The sequence below is a fragment of the Hypomesus nipponensis genome, chromosome 22 (genome assembly GCF_054491055.1).
Source record: "Hypomesus nipponensis isolate SF chromosome 22, ASM5449105v1, whole genome shotgun sequence".
NCBI lineage: Eukaryota > Metazoa > Chordata > Actinopteri > Osmeriformes > Osmeridae > Hypomesus > Hypomesus nipponensis.
In genome coordinates this window covers 18,435,001-18,458,111 of record NC_140382.1, presented here as the reverse complement: position 1 = coordinate 18,458,111, position 23,111 = coordinate 18,435,001, and the positions used below count along the sequence as shown (strand labels likewise).

At 47.6% G+C, this 23,111-nt stretch overlaps 4 protein-coding genes across 10 annotated transcripts in view; 2 read left to right on the top strand and 2 right to left on the bottom strand.

The window, feature by feature from the left end:
• The window catches only part of LOC146237028 (ectonucleoside triphosphate diphosphohydrolase 2-like), a 77,197-nt gene extending 60,803 nt beyond the window's left edge, over positions 1 to 16,394 (bottom strand). The window contains exon 1 of the mRNA XM_084686986.1: positions 16,207 to 16,394. Within this exon, the coding sequence (XP_084543112.1) occupies positions 16,207 to 16,323 (117 nt within the window). The 5' untranslated portion in view covers positions 16,324 to 16,394. The remainder of the gene's footprint in view (positions 1 to 16,206) is intronic.
• Positions 357 to 8,778, top strand: LOC146237030 (uncharacterized). The gene is made up of 5 exons (XM_084686947.1): positions 357 to 418; positions 509 to 571; positions 921 to 998; positions 1,075 to 3,150; positions 8,759 to 8,778. The coding sequence occupies exons 1-5, from the start codon at positions 367 to 369 to the stop codon at positions 8,776 to 8,778; spliced, it is 2,289 nt and encodes a 762-aa protein (XP_084543073.1). The 5' UTR covers positions 357 to 366.
• LOC146237029 (uncharacterized) lies at positions 9,147 to 14,656 on the top strand. Its single transcript, XM_084687935.1, has 4 exons — positions 9,147 to 9,208; positions 9,298 to 9,360; positions 9,710 to 9,787; positions 9,864 to 14,656. Exons 1-4 carry the CDS (start codon positions 9,157 to 9,159, stop codon positions 14,612 to 14,614), a joined length of 4,944 nt encoding a protein of 1,647 aa, XP_084544061.1. The 5' UTR covers positions 9,147 to 9,156; the 3' UTR covers positions 14,615 to 14,656.
• Positions 16,395 to 21,746: 5,352 nt separating the features above from the next.
• Positions 21,747 to 23,111, bottom strand: part of grin1a (glutamate receptor, ionotropic, N-methyl D-aspartate 1a) — a 24,370-nt gene continuing 23,005 nt past the window's right edge. For 6 of the 7 annotated variants that reach the window (XM_084686602.1, XM_084686601.1, XM_084686603.1 and 3 more), the window contains one exon: positions 21,747 to 21,815. In XM_084686602.1, coding sequence (XP_084542728.1) covers positions 21,747 to 21,815 — 69 coding nt within the window. The remainder of the gene's footprint in view (positions 21,816 to 23,111) is intronic. The other variant, XM_084686605.1, reaches the window with a different exon arrangement.

Here is a 23,111-nt window from a genome sequence, read left to right as displayed (position 1 = left end):
AAAAAGCAAACCATACTTCTGTGTCCTCTTAATTATCTAAGAACTCAAGATTTTGTACTGATCCCAGATGTTTGGCTGCAGTTTCCTTTAGAATTGTATCGTTCTCATGCCACATCCCATGCGTAGGTCTATGTATTAAATTATTCATCATAAATAAAAGGTTACTCAGTATTCACGGTGTTCAGGCCTATCTGTTAACTGATGAGTAAACTTTTAATGCGCACATTTGATTGGGCGATGCATTCAATTAGTTCACGTGGGTACTTAATTGATCGTTATCCTTTGATGAACTACAGGTGTATGGGGCTCTTTAAAAGGGTCAGAAACGGTATGAGGTGATATTGTTGTCTTGGCTACGACTGTGCAATGGCAGCTACAAGGGTGTTGAATTTTGTGTTGACTGTTTGTGTACTCAAAGGTTTGTGTTTTATTTAATTCAGTGTGACTTGTCACTAAGCTTTCTGGTCTTGACAGATGGCTCAACTGTTTTGTTTTTTTTTCTTTTCAGGCTTGTGTTCCCCCATTGGCAATGCGAATCAAGAGGACATCTCTATGCAACGAATCCGAGACGGTAAATTGAAATTAGCCGGTTTTGTTACTGTGTAATGGTTTTAGGACGGGGCCTAGGCCAAGCCAGTCACTTTAGGATTGTATACAGTCATTTGAACCCACCTAGAGTATTTGGCTAAATATGACACAAATAACTTATTAGATGCCGTTCTTGTTTCTTACATGCAAGGTATGAAAACATTTGTCCTCTACATGATCAGTCTACTGTAGTTTTAACCTGATATTTTGTACTGAATTCTTCTGCCTCAAGCTAATAAGGTAGTGAGAATGCATACAGTATCATCTGAAATTAGTCCTTAACTGTCATGAACTAGTAGCGCAAATGCATTGTCTCTGTTCTTTCCCATTAGTGCTGCAGTATTATGATTCCATAAATACCCAAAAAGGACTTCAATTATTGGAGAACTCCAATTGGCACGAAGATTTGGGTGAGTTTTGACTTACTGCTAAGCTGTAGAATTTTAGCCTTTGTGCTCTTAAAACGCTTTCTCTTTTTTCCTCAAGTGCGTCTTGATACCAACCAAGTTGAGTCAGACAGTCCTCTAGTCACACTGGATGTCTCTGTTACAACTGGTGGTTCTGCCAAGTCCAGTGAGGAAGCCCTTGTGCCTGCCAACAAAACCACCAGCCCAGTCTACGCCAAGACCGACAACCTAACCGCCATTGAAGGTGGTGGTGGTGCCAATACCACAGCCAGCACCAACGTCACAGCTAGCAATGACGGCCCCAACAACGCAACTACCGGCGCACCTGTTAATGCCACTTCCAGCGACGGCTACCCCAATGCCACAGCCAGCACCAACGTCACAGCTAGCAATGATGGCTACCCCAATGCCACAGCCAGCACCAACGTCACAGCTAGCAATGACGGCCCCAAGAACGCAACTACCGGCGCACCTGTTAATGCCACTTCCAGCGACGGCTACCCCAATGCCACAGCCAGCACCAACGTCACAGCTAGCAATGATGGGTACCCCAATTCCACAGCCAGCAACAACATCACAGCTAGCAATGACGGCCCCAACAACGCAACCACCGGCGGACCTGTCAATGCCACTTCCAGCGACGGCTACCCCAATGCCACTGCCAGCACCAACGTCACAGCTAGCAATGATGGCTACCCCAATGCCACAGCCAGCACCAACGTCACAGCTAGCAATGACGGCCCCAAGAACGCAACTACCGGCGCACCTGTTAATGCCACTTCCAGCGACGGCTACCCCAATGCCACAGCCAGCACCAACGTCACAGCTAGCAATGATGGCTACCCCAATGCCACAGCCAGCAGCACTAACGTCACAGCTAGCAATGACGGCCCCAACAACGCAACTACCGGCGGACCCGTCAATGCCACGTCCAGCGACGGCTACCCCAATGCCACAGCCAGCAGCAACATCACAGCTAGCAATGACGGCCCCAACAACGCAACTACCGGCGGAACCATCAATGCCACGTCCAGCGACGGCTACCCCAATGCCACAGCCAGCACCAACGTAACAGCTAGCAATGATGGCTACCCCAATGCCACAGCCAGCACCAACGTCACAGCTAGCAATGATGGGTACCTCAATTCCACAGCCAGTAGCAACATTACAGCTAGCAATGATGGCTACCCCAATGCCACAGCTAGCAGCAACATCACAGCTAGCAATGACAGCCCCAAAAACGCAACTACCGGCGCACCTGTTAATGCCACTTCCAGCGACGGCTACCCCAATGCCACAGCCAGCACCAACGTCACAGCTAGCAATGATGGCTACCCCAATGCCACAGCCAGCACCAACGTCACAGCTAGCAATGATGGCTACCCCAATGCCACAGCCAGCAGCACCAACGTCACAGCTAGACATGATGGCTACCCCAATGCCACAGCCAGCAGCACCAACGTCACAGCTAGCAATGATGGCTACCCCAATGCCACAGCCAGCACCAACGTCACAGCTAGCAATGATGGCTACCCCAATGCCACAGCCAGCACCAACGTCACAGCTAGCAATGATGGCCCCAAGAACGCAACTACCGGCGCACCTGTTAATGCCACTTCCAGCGACGGCTACCCCAATGCCACAGCCAGCACCAACGTCACAGCTAGCAATGACGGCCCCAAGAACGCAACTACCGGCGCACCTGTTAATGCCACTTCCAGCGACGGCTACCCCAATGCCACAGCCAGCACCAACGTCACAGCTAGCAATGATGGCTACCCCAATGCCACAGCCAGCAGCAACGTCACAGCTAGCAATGATGGCTACCCCAATGCCACAGCCAGCAGCAACATCACAGCTAGCAATGACGGCCCCAACAACGCAACTACCGGCGCACCTGTTAATGCCACTTCCAGCGACGGCTACCCCAATGCCACAGCCAGCACCAACGTCACAGCTAGCAATGATGGCTACCCCAATGCCACAGCCAGCAGCACCAACGTCACAGCTAGCAATGATGGCTACCCCAATGCAACAGCCAGCAACAACATCACAGCTAGCAATGATGGGTACCCCAATGCCACAGCCAGCAGCAATGTTACAGCTAGCAATGATGGCTATCCCAATGCCACAGCCAGCAGCACCAACGTCACAGGTAGCAATGATGGCTACCCCAATGCCACAGCCAGCACCAACGTCACAGCTAGCAATGATGGGTACCTCAATTCCACAGCCAGTAGCAACATTACAGCTAGCAATGATGGCTATCCCAATGCCACAGCTAGCAGCACCAACGTCACAATGAGCAATGATGGCTACCCCAATGCCACAACCAGCAGCACCAACGTCACAGCTAGCAATGACGGCCCCAACAACGCAACTACCGGCGCACCTGTTAATGCCACTTCCAGCGACGGCTACCCCAATGCCACTGCCAGCAACAACATCACAGCTAGCAATGATGGGTACCCCAATGCCACAGTCAGCAGCAATGTTACAGCTAGCAATGATGGCTATCCCAATGCCACAGCCAGCACCAACGTCACAGCTAGCAATGATGGCTATTCCAATGCCACAGCCAGCACCAACGTCACAGCTAGCAATGATGGCTACCCCAACGCCACAGCCAGCAGCAACATCACAGCTAGCAATGACGGCCCCAACAACGCAACTACCGGCGGACCCGTAAATGCCACGTCCAGCGACGTCTACCCCAATGCCACAGTCAGCAGCAATGTTACAGCTAGCAATGATGGCTACCCCAATGCCACAGCCAGCAGCACCAACGTCACAGCTAGCAATGATGGCTACCCCAATGCCACAGCCAGCAGCACCAACGTCACAGCTAGCAATGATGGCTACCCAAATGCCACAGCCAGCACCAACGTCACAGCTAGCAATGATGGCTACCCCAACGTCACAGCCAGCAGCAACATCACAGCTAGCAATGACAGCCCCAAAAATGCAACTACCGGCGCACCTGTTAATGCCACTTCCAGCGACGGCTACCCCAATGCCACAGCCAGCAGCACCAACGTCACAGCTAGCAATGATGGCTACCCCAATGCCACAGCCAGCACCAACGTCACAGCTAGCAATGATGGCTACCCCAATGCCACAGCCAGCACCAACGTCACAGCTAGCAATGATGGCTACCCCAATGCCACAGCCAGCACCAACGTCACAGCTAGCAATGATGGCTATCCCAATGCCACAGCCAGCAGCACCAACGTCACAGGTAGCAATGATGGCTACCCCAATGCCACAGCCAGCACCAACGTCACAGCTAGCAATGATGGGTACCTCAATTCCACAGCCAGTAGCAACATTACAGCTAGCAATGATGGCTATCCCAATGCCACAGCTAGCAGCACCAACGTCACAATGAGCAATGATGGCTACCCCAATGCCACAACCAGCAGCACCAACGTCACAGCTAGCAATGACGGCCCCAACAACGCAACTACCGGCGCACCTGTTAATGCCACTTCCAGCGACGGCTACCCCAATGCCACTGCCAGCAACAACATCACAGCTAGCAATGATGGGTACCCCAATGCCAGTCAGCAGCAATGTTACAGCTAGCAATGATGGCTATCCCAATGCCACAGCCAGCACCAACGTCACAGCTAGCAATGATGGCTATCCCAATGCCACAGCCAGCACCAACGTCACAGCTAGCAATGATGGCTACCCCAACGCCACAGCCAGCAGCAACATCACAGCTAGCAATGACGGCCCCAACAACGCAACTACCGGCGGACCCGTAAATGCCACGTCCAGCGACGTCTACCCCAATGCCACAGTCAGCAGCAATGTTACAGCTAGCAATGATGGCTACCCCAATGCCACAGCCAGCAGCACCAACGTCACAGCTAGCAATGATGGCTACCCCAATGCCACAGCCAGCAGCACCAACGTCACAGCTAGCAATGATGGCTACCCAAATGCCACAGCCAGCACCAACGTCACAGCTAGCAATGATGGCTACCCCAACGTCACAGCCAGCAGCAACATCACAGCTAGCAATGACAGCCCCAAAAATGCAACTACCGGCGCACCTGTTAATGCCACTTCCAGCGACGGCTACCCCAATGCCACAGCCAGCAGCACCAACGTCACAGCTAGCAATGATGGCTACCCCAATGCCACAGCCAGCACCAACGTCACAGCTAGCAATGATGGCTACCCCAATGCCACAGCCAGCACCAACGTCACAGCTAGCAATGATGGCTACCCCAATGCCACAGCCAGCAGCACCAACGTCACAGCTAGCAATGATGGCTACCCCAATGCCACAGCCAGCACCAACGTCACAGCTAGCAATGATGGCTACCCCAATGCCACAGCCAGCACCAACGTCACAGCTAGCAATGATGGCTACCCCAATGCCACAGCCAGCACCAACGTCACAGCTAGCAATGATGGCTACCCCAATGCCACAGCCAGCAGCGCCAACGTCACAGCTAGCAATGATGGCTACCCCAATGCCACAGCCAGCAGCGCCAACGTCACAGCTAGCAATGATGGCTACCCCAATGCCACAGCCAGCAGCACCAACGTCACAGCTAGCAATGATGGCTACCCCAATGCCACAGCCAGCAGCACCAACGTCACAGCTAGCAATGATGGCTACCCCAATGCCACTGCCAGCAACAACATCACAGCTAGCAATGATGGGTACCCCAATACCACAGCCAGCAGCAATGTTACAGCTAGCAATGATGGCTACCCCAATGCCACAGCCAGCAGCACCAACGTCACAGGTAGCAATGACTGGTACCCCAATGCCACAGCCAGCACCAACGTCACAGCTAGCAATGATGGCTACCCCAATGCCACAGCCAGCACCAACGTCACAGCTAGCAATGACGGCCCCAAGAACGCAACTACCGGCGCACCTGTTAATGCCACTTCCAGCGACGGCTACCCCAATGCCACAGCCAGCACCAACGTCACAGCTAGCAATGATGGCTACCCCAATGCCACAGCCAGCAGCAACATCACAGCTAGCAATGACGGCCCCAACAACGCAACTACCGGCGCACCTGTTAATGCCACTTCCAGCGACGGCTACCCCAATGCCACAGCCAGCACCAACGTCACAGCTAGCAATGATGGCTACCCCAATGCCACAGCCAGCAGCACCAACGTCACTGCTAGCAATGACTACCTCTACAACGCAACTACCGGCGCACATGTTAATGCCACTTCCAGCGACGGCTACCCCAATGCCACTGCCAGCAGCACCAACGTCACAGCTAGCAATGATGGCTACCCCAATGCAACAGCCAGTAGCAACATTACAGCTAGCAATGATGGCTACCCCAATGCCACTGCCAGCAGCAACATCACAGCTAGCAATGATGGCTACCCCAATGCCACTGCCAGCAACAACATCACAGCTAGCAATGACGGCCCCAAGAACGCAACTACCGGCGCACCTGTTAATGCCACTTCCAGCGACGGCTACCCCAATGCCACAGCCAGCACCAACGTCACAGCTAGCAATGACGGCTACCCCAATGCCACAGCCAGCAGCAACATCACAGCTAGCAATGACGGCCCCAACAACGCAACTACCGGCGCACCTGTTAATGCCACTTCCAGCGACGGCTACCCCAATGCCACAGCCAGCACCAACGTCACAGCTAGCAATGATGGCTACCTCAATGCCACAGCCAGCAGCACTAACGTCACAGCCAGCAATGATGGCTACCCCAATGCCACAGCCAGCACCAACGTCACAGCCAGCAATGACGGCCCCAACAACGCAACTACCGGCGCACCAGTTAATGCCACTTCCAGCGACGGCTACCCCAATGCCACAGCCAGCACCAACGTCACAGCTAGCAATGATGGCTACCCCAATGCCACAGCCAGCAGCACCAACGTCACAGCTAGCAATGATGGCTACCCCAATGCCACAGCCAGCAGCACCAACGTCACAGCTAGCAATGATGGCTACCCCAATGCCACAGCCAGCAGCACCAACGTCACAGCTAGCAATGATGGCTACCCCAATGCCACAGCCAGCAGCACCAACGTCACAGCTAGCAATGATGGCTACCCCAATGCCACAGCCAGCAGCACCAACGTCACAGGTAGCAATGATGGCCCCAACAGCTCCCCCAACACCACAACTGGAAGCGCTGCCAACATCACTAGCAACCATGACTCCAATGGGTTGCTCAACACAGGTGGTGGTGCCAGTGGTCCTGCTAACAATGTCACATCCATTGGTGGCTGGCATGCTGCAGTCAGCAACAGCACCTTTACCACCACAACCCAAACTGTTTGGAAATAATTTGTAATAGTTATGAATAAACTACTTTTACTTCAAAGAATCATGTAGTGTTTGAGTAATCACATTACTAATTACACATGTAAACGGAGTAATTGTATTATTGGCATAAACTGACAATTGCTATCGGGTTTCTCATGGTCACATGAACGCACTCCGTGGCGTAGTAGAACAAAACAGTAGCATAGTAGTTAGTAAGAGATATTAGCAGCATCTTCAGAATTAGTAGTTGTAGTGTGGCATAAGATATAGCAGTATCAGTAGTGGTAGTTGTTGTGTTGTGGTGCTTTGTCTTAATGAGACGAGTTGACTGAATCGCTTGTCTTGTGGCGCCGCTAATCAGCTAATACCAATCACCTGTGTAAGAGACTGGCGCTTGTTTGTGTGGTTGCCACGGTGATGGTGCAGCTATGGCTGCTAATGCGCTGAGGGCAGAGAATACCAGACATTTTGCAAGAATCCACACCTCAAACAAGTTAACGTAGACGCAAAACTATACGTCCAATCCAAAAAATAAAGATATTTTCCAAGACCCAAGACTCTGCCGAAACCAGAGATTTCTTTTATTTGTCTGTGCGTTCAGAAATACGACTATAACGGCAGTTTATAAATGTTGTTATTTTTTGTTTTCTGTGACGAATTTGTAACCACATTTGCATTGGACTCTATGGGGCGAGAGGTGGACTTTGTCTCGCTTTCGTGGGGCTCTGAACAAATGTGTAAGTCTTTTGGATTCCACAGACAACTGTCTACAACCAGCACAAAATTAGCTATCTATTGATCCAAAAACGAAGCATGAAGAGCGAAAATTGTGGCAATGCTGGCAAACTAGAAATATGTTTTGAACAACATCCGAAGCTCCCCTCCGCTCTAAACGATTCAATCTGCACTCTGGGCTTTCTCGTAAACACCCATGTAAATCTCAGAAACGGTTTGAAAAAGTCATGAAACAATCAGTGATATAAAAAAAGGTTTAATAGATATCAAAAAGCTGAATTATATAAAAATAGTTTAGGGTTTTGTCAACGTTTTAAAGTTTAAATGGTGGCTCTAGCTGAAAGATTGAGGAAGAAGAAGGATTTGGAAGTTGAAGAAGTTTTAAGAAGTTTGAAAGGGTTTGAAAGAAAACTCCATTGGAAACCCATGTTAAAAATATTATGAATATTGATTTATATTAATTCAACCATATAGGTACAAAGCTGAAAAGTCATTGCGCCCATGGCCTGAAACTGCTGAATTTTTTGATAGCTGAACGTTTTTAATAGCTGAAGATTTGAAGGCGCTGAAAGGTTGCGCGGAAGAAATAGAAGAAGTTGAATAAAGATTCAAAGAACAATACTTGGAATGCTGAAGCAGCATTCCAACAATGATCCAAAGGGCATGCATGTGTCTAGTTGGTCCATACAACCCACTTGCACTAAGAGCTGCTTTTTACATGTAGACGTGTCTTCCCCCTCAGAATCCTCAAGAGACCATTAAATAAGTGACATTAAAAAGCAAACCATACTTCTGTGTCCTCTTAATTATCTAAGAACTCAAGATTTTGTACTGATCCCAGATGTTTGGCTGCAGTTTCCTTTAGAATTGTATCGTTCTCATGCCACATCCCATGCGTAGGTCTATGTATTAAATTATTCATCATAAATAAAAGGTTACTCAGTATTCACGGTGTTCAGGCCTATCTGTTAACTGATGAGTAAACTTTTAATGCGCACATTTGATTGGGCGATGCATTCAATTAGTTCACGTGGGTACTTAATTGATCGTTATCCTTTGATGAACTACAGGTGTATGGGGCTCTTTAAAAGGGTCAGAAACGGTATGAGGTGATATTGTTGTCTTGGCTACGACTGTGCAATGGCAGCTACAAGGGTGTTGAATTTTGTGTTGACTGTTTGTGTACTCAAAGGTTTGTGTTTTATTTAATTCAGTGTGACTTGTCACTAAGCTTTCTGGTCTTGACAGATGGCTCAACTGTTTTGTTTTTTTTCTTTTCAGGCTTGTGTTCCCCCATTGGCAATGCGAATCAAGAGGACATCTCTATGCAACGAATCCGAGACGGTAAATTGAAATTAGCCGGTTTTGTTACTGTGTAATGGTTTTAGGACGGGGCCTAGGCCAAGCCAGTCACTTTAGGATTGTATACAGTCATTTGAACCCACCTAGAGTATTTGGCTAAATATGACACAAATAACTTATTAGATGCCGTTCTTGTTTCTTACATGCAAGGTATGAAAACATTTGTCCTCTACATGATCAGTCTACTGTAGTTTTAACCTGATATTTTGTACTGAATTCTTCTGCCTCAAGCTAATAAGGTAGTGAGAATGCATACAGTATCATCTGAAATTAGTCCTTAACTGTCATGAACTAGTAGCGCAAATGCATTGTCTCTGTTCTTTCCCATTAGTGCTGCAGTATTATGATTCCATAAATACCCAAAAAGGACTTCAATTATTGGAGAACTCCAATTGGCACGAAGATTTGGGTGAGTTTTGACTTACTGCTAAGCTGTAGAATTTTAGCCTTTGTGCTCTTAAAACGCTTTCTCTTTTTTCCTCAAGTGCGTCTTGATACCAACCAAGTTGAGTCAGACAGTCCTCTAGTCACACTGGATGTCTCTGTTACAACTGGTGGTTCTGCCAAGTCCAGTGAGGAAGCCCTTGTGCCTGCCAACAAAACCACCAGCCCAGTCTACGCCAAGACCGACAACCTAACCGCCATTGAAGGTGGTGGTGGTGCCAATACCACAGCCAGCACCAACGTCACAGCTAGCAATGACGGCCCCAACAACGCAACTACCGGCGCACCTGTTAATGCCACTTCCAGCGACGGCTACCCCAATGCCACAGCCAGCACCAACGTCACAGCTAGCAATGATGGCTACCCCAATGCCACAGCCAGCACCAACGTCACAGCTAGCAATGACGGCCCCAAGAACGCAACTACCGGCGCACCTGTTAATGCCACTTCCAGCGACGGCTACCCCAATGCCACAGCCAGCACCAACGTCACAGCTAGCAATGATGGGTACCCCAATTCCACAGCCAGCAACAACATCACAGCTAGCAATGACGGCCCCAACAACGCAACCACCGGCGGACCTGTCAATGCCACTTCCAGCGACGGCTACCCCAATGCCACTGCCAGCACCAACGTCACAGCTAGCAATGATGGCTACCCCAATGCCACAGCCAGCAGCACCAACGTCACTGCTAGCAATGACGGCCTCTACAACGCAACTACCGGCGCTCATGTTAATGCCACTTCCAGCGACGGCTACCCCAATGCCACTGCCAGCAGCACCAACGTCACAGCTAGCAATGATGGCTACCCCAATGCCACTGCCAGCAGCACCAACGTCACAGCTAGCAATGATGGCTACCCCAATGCAACAGCCAGCACCAACGTCACAGCTAGCAATGATGGCTACCCCAATGCCACAGCCAGCAGCACCAACGTCACAGCTAGCAATGATGGCTACCCCAATGCCACTGCCAGCAACAACATCACAGCTAGCAATGATGGGTACCCCAATGCCACAGCCAGCAGCAATATTACAGCTAGCAATGACGGCCCCAACAACGCAACTACCAGCGGACCCGTAAATGCCACGTCCAGCGACGGCTACCCCAATGCCACAGCCAGCAGCAATGTTACAGCTAGCAATGATGGCTATCCCAATGCTACAGCCAGCAGCACCAACGTCACAGGTAGCAATGACTGGTACCCCAATGCCACAGCCAGCACCAACGTCACAGCTAGCAATGATGGCTACCCCAATGCCACAGCCAGCACCAACGTCACAGCTAGCAATGACGGCCCCAAGAACGCAACTACCGGCGCACCTGTTAATGCCACTTCCAGCGACGGCTACCCCAATGCCACAGCCGGCACCAACGTCACAGCTAGCAATGATGGCTACCCCAATGCAACAGCCAGTAGCAACGTTACAGCTAGCAATGATGGCTACCCCAATGCCACTGCCAGCAGCAACATCACAGCTAGCAATGATGGCTACCCCAATGCCACAGCCAGCACCAACGTCACAGCTAGCAATGACGGCCCCAACAACGCAACTACCGGCGCACCTGTTAATGCCACTTCCAGCGACGGCTACCCCAATGCCACAGCCAGCACCAACGTCACAGCTAGCAATGATGGCTACCTCAATGCCACAGCCAGCACCAACGTCACAGCCAGCAATGATGGCTACCCCAATGCCACAGCCAGCACCAACGTCACAGCTAGCAATGACGGCCCCAACAACGCAACTACCGGCACACCTGTTAATGCCACTTCCAGCGACGGCTACCCCAATGCCACAGCCAGCACCAACGTCACAGCTAGCAATGATGGCTACCCCAATGCCACAGCCAGCAGCACCAACGTCACTGCTAGCAATGACGGCCTCTACAACGCAACTACCGGCGCACATGTTAATGCCACTTCCAGCGACAGCTACCCCAATGCCACTGCCAGCAGCACCAACGTCACAGCTAGCAATGATGGCTACCCCAATGCCACTGCCAGCAGCAACGTTACAGCTAGCAATGATGGCTACCCAAATGCCACAGCCAGCACCAACGTCACAGCTAGCAATGACGGCCCCAACAACGCAACTACCGGCACACCTGTTAATGCTACTTCCAGCGACGGCTACCCCAATGCCACAGCCAGCACCAACGTCACAGCTAGCAATGATGGCTACCTCAATGCCACAGCCAGCACCAACGTCACAGCTAGCAATGACGGCCCCAACAACGCAACTACCGGCGCACCTGTTAATGCCACTTCCAGTGACGGCTACCCCAATGCCACTGCCAGCAGCAACGTTACAGCTAGCAATGATGGCTACCCCAATGCCACAGACAGCAGCACCAACGTCACAGCTAGCAATGATGGCTACCCCAATGCCACAGCCAGTAGCAACAATGCAGCTAGCAATTATGGCTATCCCTATGCCACTGCCAGCAGCAATGTTACAGCTAGCAATGACGGCCCCAACAACGCAACTACCAGCGCACATGGTAATGCCACTTCCAGCGACGGCTACCCCAATGCCACTGCCAGCAGCACCAACGTCACAGCTAGCAATGATGGCTACCCCAATGCAACAGCCAGTAGCAACGTTACAGCTAGCAATGATGGCTACCCCAATGCCACTGCCAGCAGCAACATCACAGCTAGCAATGATGGCTACCCCAATGCCACAGCCAGCACCAACGTCACAGCTAGCAATGATGGCTACCCCAATGCCACAGCCAGCACCAACGTCACAGCTAGCAATGATGGCTACCCCAATGCCACAGCCAGCAGCACCAACGTCACTGCTAGCAATGACGGCCTCTACAACGCAACTACCGGCGCACATGTTAATGCCACTTCCAGCGACAGCTACCCCAATGCCACTGCCAGCAGCACCAACGTCACAGCTAGCAATGATGGCTACCCCAATGCCACTGCCAGCAGCAACGTTACAGCTAGCAATGATGGCTACCCAAATGCCACAGCCAGCACCAACGTCACAGCTAGCAATGACGGCCCCAACAACGCAACTACCGGCACACCTGTTAATGCTACTTCCAGCGACGGCTACCCCAATGCCACAGCCAGCACCAACGTCACAGCTAGCAATGATGGCTACCTCAATGCCACAGCCAGCAGCACTAACGTCACAGCCAGCAATGATGGCTACCCCAATGCCACAGCCAGCACCAACGTCACAGCTAGCAATGACGGCCCCAACAACGCAACTACCGGCACACCTGTTAATGCCACTTCCAGCGACGGCTACCCCAATGCCACAGCCAGCACCAACGTCACAGCTAGCAATGATGGCTACCCCAATGCCACAGCCAGCAGCACCAACGTCACTGCTAGCAATGACGGCCTCTACAACGCAACTACCGGCGCACATGTTAATGCCACTTCCAGCGACAGCTACCCCAATGCCACTGCCAGCAGCACCAACGTCACAGCTAGCAATGATGGCTACCCCAATGCCACTGCCAGCAGCAACGTTACAGCTAGCAATGATGGCTACCCAAATGCCACAGCCAGCACCAACGTCACAGCTAGCAATGACGGCCCCAACAACGCAACTACCGGCACACCTGTTAATGCTACTTCCAGCGACGGCTACCCCAATGCCACAGCCAGCACCAACGTCACAGCTAGCAATGATGGCTACCTCAATGCCACAGCCAGCACCAACGTCACAGCTAGCAATGACGGCCCCAACAACGCAACTACCGGCGCACCTGTTAATGCCACTTCCAGTGACGGCTACCCCAATGCCACTGCCAGCAGCAACGTTACAGCTAGCAATGATGGCTACCCCAATGCCACAGACAGCAGCACCAACGTCACAGCTAGCAATGATGGCTACCCCAATGCCACAGCCAGTAGCAACAATGCAGCTAGCAATTATGGCTATCCCTATGCCACTGCCAGCAGCAATGTTACAGCTAGCAATGACGGCCCCAACAACGCAACTACCAGCGCACATGGTAATGCCACTTCCAGCGACGGCTACCCCAATGCCACTGCCAGCAGCACCAACGTCACAGCTAGCAATGATGGCTACCCCAATGCAACAGCCAGTAGCAACGTTACAGCTAGCAATGATGGCTACCCCAATGCCACTGCCAGCAGCAACATCACAGCTAGCAATGATGGCTACCCCAATGCCACAGCCAGCACCAACGTCACAGCTAGCAATGACGGCCCCAACAACGCAACTACCGGAGCACCTGTTAATGCCACTTCCAGCGACGGCTACCCCAATGCCACAGCCAGCACCAACGTCACAGCTAGCAATGATGGCTACCCCAATGCCACAGCCAGCACCAACGTCACAGCTAGCAATGACTGCCCCAACAACGCAACTACCGGCGCACCTGTTAATGCCACTTCCAGCGACGGCTACCCCAATGCCACAGCCAGCAGCAATATTACAGCTAGCAACGACAGCCCCAACAACGCAACCACCGGCGGACCCGTCAATGCCACTTCCAGCCACGGCTACCCCAATACCACAGCCAGCAGCACCAACGTCACAGCTAGCAATGATGGCTACCGCAATGCCACAACCAGCAGCAACGTTACAGCTATCATCGACGGCCCAAGCAACGCAACCACTAGCGGCCTTGTTAATTCTACGGCTAACGCTGTATACCCCAATACCTCAGCTAGCAGTGTTTCTAACGTAACTGCCAGTGTCCTTGCCAACCACGTCACATCCAGTGGTGGCTGGCATGCCATAGTTGGTAACAGTGCCTCCAACACCACAGCCAGTGGTGCTGTTTTATAACTGTTTAATTTTTGCTTCTCAATAAATCTTTTTATTCCTTAATCTTGTCATTGGTGGGTTTGGTGCAGTTTACTTTCTTTTTCTTACATCTAGCAGTGGTGCTCTAAGGTGGGATTAACTGATCTGAACTTTAACTATTCCAAACCTGTCAGTGTAAAGTTTGTTTGTGGACCCTAGTGTAGAATCAACTTGTATTGGATCTTGTTGCATCACAAGTTTTATTAGCCTTCAGTCAAATGGCTTTAGTCAGATCCAGTAACAAATGTACCATTGTTAATGACAGACTCCAACTTTCTGGCCTGATCCTGCTGTCTTACGCTTGTCTACTACATGTATTCTTGCTCAAGTGTTTACAGAAAGGGCAGCTCAGTCAGTGTACACCTGTGTTCCAGTTGGTTTGCTTACCATCAGCTCTGCCTGTCTCCTTAACCTGTTAATTAGTAGCGTCACATGTGATTGTTCGAAAGCGGGCCCCACAGAGTACCGTCACATGTGTGATTCTGAACATTCCAACCGACTATTTTCCAATAGACAAACTGACAAACGTTATAGTATGGCTTCAAAATGTACAATTAGGGGGCTAACAAGTAACACTAGCCGGTAGTAGTATTGCTAGGTAACGGAAACTAACCAAAGCTAGCTAGCTTCCGTTTTGAAAAAGTAACTCACCCTGGTGGAAGCGTCGGTAATATTTAGAACTCCTCAAAACCCACTATTCCACTCCTGAGGATTCTGACTGCTTTTTAGGTGGTTGAAATGTAAATCCAAATAGTCAGAAGTACTTTGCATTCCACCTGTAAGATACATGCAACTGACAACTTAAACGTCCTTTCAGGATTGTAGCCTACAAAAGTGATGTGTGAATGTCTAGATGGTCACAACCTGTTCACACTTGCATAGATTTTTTTCTTCAAGCTGAATGCAGCATGGTGGTATCTGCTCCCTCAGAGAATCATCTGAAGAGAGCATTCAATAAATTACACACAAACTTCTAAATGTCCTCCCAAGAACTCAAGATTCAGTATTTAATGTATGTTCAGCTTGAGCTTAATATAAGAATTGTTACTGTTTTTATTCCACAACCCAAATAGTTTACACTGCCCATATACTGTGTAACACAGGTACACTAGCTCTCTCAAGGTTAATGTTTTTTTTGTAACTTGTTTAACTACATGCTCTTGTGGTTCTTCCCAATTGGCACTTCTTTGCTTTTCACAATGTAAGCTTCATATTTTGGCTACCCACAGTGTTTTTGGGGCTCGATGTTTACGATCATTGACTTATGCACTTTTTGTAAAGCTCTCTCTTGGAAGTCGCTTTAGATAAAAGCGTCTGCTAGATTAATAAATGTAGGCTAAATGTAAATATGGCTGTAGCCTATCGAATTATTGACACCATAAAAATTGAAGTTTTGACAACGTTCAATAGGCTTACCTCGTGCTGGAAGAATGAGGGTACTCAAATTTTAAATTGGCTGTTCGAGTTAAATGATCTGCAATAGCACTGATCTAAATGTTGTTTGCACAGATCGATTACTACTCCTCAGAAACGCTGACAGTCTACAAGTCTTGAAATAGCTTTTAGGATCTTACCATGAATTGTGGTTGTTCGTTTACATCTTCAGTAGGTATAGTAAGTAGAAGTATTGCTACTATTCCCAAGAGTAAAAACGCCACCGGCAAAATTATTTGATAGATTCGCAGTGCCATATGAAGAAAATGCTTACACCTTCTTTCAAATGACAGTTCACAGAACGAAGAGGCGGCAGCTGTGGCAGCGTTGCCTTGAGGAGGCGCAGTTTACGACAGCTTGTGTTGCAACTTCACCAAAGTTATGGATTTCTGCAGACGCTCAGCTAAACTATCAGAACTTACTGTAAGTAGCCAATAATTTACAATGTATCATGTTTTTTAACGTTCATAATATCTCAACATTTCAGGGTTTGGTCATTTAATTAAGATTCGCGGCGTTCTGAGAACACTGCCCGGTTGAAATGATGAGACCGTTCTGCGTGAAGCTCGAGCTTGTAGTAACCGTGGTTATGCTCCCTGCGCAAGAAAAAATGTTTCTTTGAAAAAGTCACCTCTGCCCCAGACCCATGAATGTTTACTTGGAAAAGAACAACAGTTGGGAATTGAATCATTTATATGAACTGAATAATTATAGCCCTCTGTTTCAAGCGAAAAAAAGAAGCAAAAAAAATTCAACTGGATGTGTTTGGCTATGCAAGTAGGGGCCGTTTCGGAAATAATTTAGACTGATCCTTTACACTAACACATGAAACATACATATGAAACGTTCACACACATTTATACAACTGAATTCTCGCATCGACACAAATGAAATGCATTCACATGAGATGTTCGCACACGCATTCATACACGCATGTGTAGGCCTATGTGAGTTTTCAGTGGGGCTGCATGAGGCCTATATGAAATACGCGCACAGACGCAGGTGAAACGCATTTACACTCATGAAACCCTCAAGTGAGGAAAGATGAGTAAGAAGCTTTGATAAGTGTGAGAACATTGTCACTATACCCGGAAGGCATTTCAGCGACATTGTTTTGCAAACCGACGGTTGCACCTAAAAAGGGTTAGCGTATTTCCCCTGAAGATTTGTATTTATTTTTAAGACCAGAAACAATACAGCCTCTAGAAGGGACGGCAAGTGGAAAAGAAGTATGCGTTAAGTCTATTTTTGCAGACCGTCTCGTCGTGGATCGTGGCCTTTGTTGTTAACCTCGCTAGTTTTATCATGCAGGTTAATGTTTTGTAATGTAGCATTTAACTGCATAACTCGAGACAACTATCAACTCTGCAGACATCTTCCCTCACTAGGCCTATGCATGCGCCTCGTCTATTAATGGGACAATTTTTCCTTCCGTCTCATCGTGAGAAATGGTTGAAATGCGTGCGGCGAATGCGTGAGACTTGAGAGTCCTGGTTTTAATACTTAGAGCATTAGAGGATTTTGTTCAAGAAGACACACCTAAAGGCCAAACCGTTCTCATGACAATTCTACTTGACCTTTACAACACTGAAGAGAACACGTTAACTTGGCTAATTCAAAAGACCAGATATTTTCATGGACAATGTTGCCCTCTTGTGGCAAATCACAGATTACAAACATCAGAAAAAGTCAAATCAGTGCAAATATTACAGCTCCTTCATTTATTTAGCGACAGACTGACAACACATTAAAACATATAGGCCTGACAGATTATTATTCATTTATATAATTTTCCATAATCCCATTGTGTAAATCAATTTTTAAAAAGCAGAGGTGTTAATGTTTAATATAGAAAGTGTCTGAGAATACAATCATCCAAAATTAATTAAAAAGTAGAATAAGCCTACCTATTTAGGAAACTTAAGTTGAGGGTAAAATATAACATTCCTTTCAAAGCACCATGGATGTCAAGCAAGAAACTAAAAAACAAAATCAATAAAACAATCAAAACCGAGATAACCTCAATAGCTTTATAGTAACTGGCACGTGAGAGGCCGTGCGTGCAGAGCGCTGCAGAGCTGAGGTCTGCTCCACAGACCGACAGGAGACGCGGCCTTCCGCGCTTAGTGGGGCCCTTCCATCTTAGGGAAGCCAGTGTGCTCCTCCTCCCGGCACATGTGCCATACCATGATGCACTTGTAGTTCCACAGCAAAAGCAAGGCCATGACAACAAGAGCCAATGTGACGATGGTCGCCAAGAAGAGTAACCGGAGAGAGCAACGGAAGATCTCTTCCAGACCGGCGGAGTTCCTCCGTTGTCCGTCTTCCAGGGACGCATCCTCTTGTGGTGGCATTGTGGGAAACCAGTCCCCGCACCATAGTTTCATCCAGTGGAGCGGAGAGCGATGATCGGGGGCTTCCCATGCACTGCCCACGCTGATCCATGGCTCTGAATCGACCATCACATGAGAGACTGGATCTCTGTCTCTCTCAGACTCAGGACAGACTAAAAAGAAAACATAGGCGTACTCACCTTACCAGTTTTGCTTCATAACTTTTGAGTAGGACTAACCACAGGCGTAGGTTTAATTATACATTTTGAAAACAGCTAATCCTCCCCTCCCCCCAAATACAGACACAATTTTGAAAATCATATTTAACGGCCCCATCCTCAGTTATAAAAAAAAAAAGCTACACACCTGCATGGGTCGAACTGTGTGTGTTTCTGAATGCGTTTCTGAAGTATGCAACACAACTCACCAAAAAGCTGGATAAAAAGCCAGTTGGCAATGTGTCTCAGAGGACGCTTCTTTCGAGGAATTGTATTGGGACTTTGAGGCAGTTTAGCTTTCGTCTTATCAGTAACTTGCGACCGTTATAACATACAGTACAGTCGCACAATATTCCCTTAGTTATACCGGGCACCTTTTTCAATGTATTTTGAGCCAATTCGCTATATCACTAACTTCGCAGTGTCATTGAGTTTCCCTTGTAATTTATTCCAAACAACAGGTGGAGTTAACTGCGCCTTTGCTTTGAACTTTAATTAATCCCAACACGACGCCTCTGAAAACAAAACGAGAAAACACTCTGGACATAAGCCACACCCATAGCCAAATAAACAAGACTACCTGCGCACGAGATTTAACATCATTGGTCCACAACGCGATGCCAATTTGTCATTGAGACAATCGCGTACATTCGATTTAATTTTCAGACCGCACAGTCACTTTTAAGCAAGCGTTCTTATTGGCTTTCGGTTAGTTATTTAAACAAGTGGCGTGCACGAGGCACTACGTTAAGCGTACCCAAACGTAGCCTCCAATTCAGTCTTCAGTGATAAACTTCCATAAAATAAATAACGGAATTGGGTTGCTTTGTACAATACTGTAGGTATTTATTTACAAGTACATTTTTATAAATACGATAATTTACTCTTAAAGAAAAACTATTGTTTTGCCATCTTAATAAGAATTGAGGAGATAAAATACAAATATCTTTGTGTATTTGTGTTTATGAATAAGCTAAATTGGTATTAGACAGTAGTGTATGTATATATATATATATCAACTATACAAGTGCAATACAATTTCCCCAATCCCAAATTGAAATATCAGATTTAAATTTCAGTGGCAAATTTTTGTGGCATTCATTGTATGAATTCAACCTGTTACCATGTTCCTTAATCATAAAGCATCCAAAAAGCTGAACCAATACAGATAAAAGGACACTATTCACGATGCATAGACCAGAATGAGAACACTACCAGAAGCAACAGTGCAAATAATAATAATAATATTTCACATTCATGAACTAAACTATGCTTTAGTGTTTTTTTTTGTTTGTTTGTTTTTTTACACAAAACGGTGTCTGGTTCTCCAATATAATGCTAAAACTTATAAATCAAGCATTCCAACAAATTATTGGGTCACTTTACAAAAAAATAAAAAATAAAAATGGATTTGTATGAGACACTTGTAAAGTGGCTAACTTCAACCACTCTAAACCTTACTATAAACAGGTTCCTTTGAACGAAATTCATGAAGGCTTGGAAGTGGTGGTTCTGAATATTCATGTGGCAGTCAAGCTTGAAGGGAACAGTACTTTGAACAGTACAGTACGTCAGTATGGCCATGCCTCTTGGGGCACAGGACAGTGGGACGCCTTGCCAGAGGGGAGAATGGCAGTCTCTCCACAGGCAGAAGATGTTTCTCAACTCCAGTGCTTGGGAAAAGGCCAGTTTTTGCAACTAACCAAGACACGTGTACACAACTTAACATCCCTCATCAGGACTGCAAGTTAAGATGAGTTATCAATACACTTGGCTTCCTTCATGTAAAATATCTCAAAGTCAGTGACAGGATGTCCTGGCAGGAGGTTTTGCATGAAAGACCAAGTGCTGGTTGGGTGAAAAACTAAGCCCCCTGATGCAACCCTTTCAGACTGGAAATGAGAAAGACTGAGAGAGGAGAGAGGGAGACAGAGGACGTTCTCATGGCAACAACTATGGGCAGGTCTCACAGGAGCCTGGTCCGATCAAAAGACCTTACTAACCAGTGGGTGGACCACAGAGTCTGAATATTAACGATTTACAATCCCGAACATTCAGGATAACACTCAGTTTCATTTGGGAAATGTTTTGATCCAAGGATAAAGGGACTGGAATTAGGCCATTTATGAATGCACACAGACAAAGCTAAATGTTTTAACCAGACAGTTATGAAATGAGTGAAGGAGTTGCTGGATTTCATCTGTAGTGTACCTAACAAACATGCGTTTGGCAGACAATTATAACAGACTCGAAGATTTAAATGATATACCGTCATCAAAGTTCACAATGTGGCTACAACTGGCCAGAGAGACAGCAGGAGTCTCAGGAACTGCATTGCCAGTTTAAACACAACAGAGAATATGCAACAATTAAAGTCTCATCTGATCTTATGCATTTACAAAAACATGCATGTTTCCATATCTACTGTTGCTTGGGGATTATATAGTCACGCAAAACCATACCCTTGCTAATAAATCGTTCTCAGCTAGGAAATAACAAAGGTAAATCTATAAGAGTTAACATACTGTATGGTTATTAAAAAGTGCTCCTTAGCGATGATATTCATCCCATGTTCCTATATTATCTTACTGTAAATTGCAGTTGAGAAATTGATAATAATATTCCTGGTTTCTAGTTTCTTAATTTAAGGTTAAAGTATGATATGTTAAGCACCTGCAACAAATCTGTCTGCAGAAGTCACCTAATTAACAGCTTGTCTAAAACAGGAACATTTTCAATTTTGCAAGATATAACCAAGAAGTGGTAAAATCATACATCATAATGTCAGCAGTAAGTCTGCTATAAGACCAAAACTAGATCATTTAAGCTTAAGTTTGCAGAGTAAAAATACAGAAGAAAAAGTGAAAATATCAGTAAAATAAGTGTGTGACTGTGTGTTATGCCTGGAACACTAGAACTACCTTTAGCCATACTAGTTCCAGCTTTAAAAAGGTGCAAAAAGAGTAAACCAGTTCTTTTAAGGAGAGGCAGTCTGTCCACATCCTCAGCAGGGCCACGACTGCCACACAAAGGGAGCTGGGAGACGACCTCCCTCCGTCTGCCCACTCGCGTTCTTCCTCTCTCTCCGAAGAGCGAATCTCTCTCTCTCCCCCTCTCTCTCTCTTCCTCTCACACCACTGTGCTGACAGACGGGTCTGACAAGTTGAGCTGGCCCGTGATGTCTGTGGGTGGGTACTGCTGCAGGAGCGGAGAACAGGGAGAGTAGAGAACAGTAACAGAGAGAACAGGGAGAAGAGAGGACAGGGAGAAGAGAGAACAGTAACAGAGAGAACAGAAACAGAGAGAACAGAAACAGAGAGAACAGGGAGAGGAGAGGACAGGGAGAAGAGAGAACAGTAACAGAGAGAACAGTAACAGAGAGAACAGGGAGAAGAGAGAACAGAAACAGAGAGAACAGGGAGAGGAGAGAACAGGGAGAAGAGAGAACAGAAACAGAGAGAACAGAGAGAAGAGAGAAAACAGAAAGAAAATGTCACTCGCTTATACCGAGGCCTGTGATCCGTTCGTGTCTTACCTCTCAGGAAAAGCAAAAGGGAAGAGCTCTGCTCCATTTCAGGGGGAAATGATAGAAGCAGAGCTGTTCCGTAACCTTCCCCAGGCAGAAAGAGGGAACTGAGGTACAGACAGTGAAGGCTGGTTGGTTGGCTGGTTGAGATGCTGAATATAAAACCATGAAAGCACAGTGCCTGTCTGTTCTGCCTGAAGTGGGTTACACACCTAGCGTGGAGTGGAGGTAAGGTCCTGAGAGTCGAGCACATTTGAAACAGCTGAGGCAATCTTCCCTCACAAGACTGCAGGGCAATCATTTACCTCAGTGGGTAAAATCGATATCTTAATTTACCCAAAGCCATTAGCATGTAGATAACTCATTTTAGCAACTTAGAGGATCAATTAGGATCGAGCCCCAGTAGTCATGATGACCAGTTCAAAGTGCTTTGCAGTCGGACTCTTACTCCCAGTCCTGATTTACACTGTGCTTTTGTCAAGCAAAGTGCTTCTTTACTGGGAATCTACAATGCTGGGTGGCCAAAACAAAAACAAACACCACCCAACCCCATGCAGGTGCGCGGTTACAATGGCAACCGGGACTTTGGTATTGTGTTCCCTAACGTTTCACCGATTGTGTGCGATGCCTTGGGTACGGTGGCAGTTACCGTGGTTTACAATGCTGAGGATGGTTACCGTGGCAACGGAATAGGGCAGCAGTGTCGCGAAACCACCACCGTCACCTTGGATACGTTCCTGATCCATTGTAAACACGGTAATGCGCTGATCTTGCAAAGTCTAAATTACTAGATATTGCGACATACTTTCTTCCAAGGGTACTAGAAAATATATTTTCTTGCATGCTCTCCAGTGTAGTCTTTAAAGAGCTTTCCAACGCGTCAATCAGAATCCAACTTACTATGTCTGGATTCTAATTCACAGTCTTGTTAGTTGGAAAACATTCACAACTTAGTGTGAAAAACAATT

Coding starts and splice junctions, on each gene's coding strand:
- LOC146237030 (XM_084686947.1), top strand. CDS start 367: ATGGCAGCTACAAGGGTGTTGAATTTTGTGTTGACTGTTTGTGTACTC. Junction 999..1,074: donor CAATTGGCACGAAGATTTGG/GTGAGTTTTGAC, acceptor TTTTTCCTCAAG/TGCGTCTTGATACCAACCAA. Junction 3,151..8,758: donor CAGCAGCACCAACGTCACAG/GTAGCAATGATG, acceptor CTTCCCCCTCAG/AATCCTCAAGAGACCATTAA.
- LOC146237029 (XM_084687935.1), top strand. CDS start 9,157: ATGGCAGCTACAAGGGTGTTGAATTTTGTGTTGACTGTTTGTGTACTC. Junction 9,209..9,297: donor GACTGTTTGTGTACTCAAAG/GTTTGTGTTTTA, acceptor TTTTCTTTTCAG/GCTTGTGTTCCCCCATTGGC. Junction 9,788..9,863: donor CAATTGGCACGAAGATTTGG/GTGAGTTTTGAC, acceptor TTTTTCCTCAAG/TGCGTCTTGATACCAACCAA.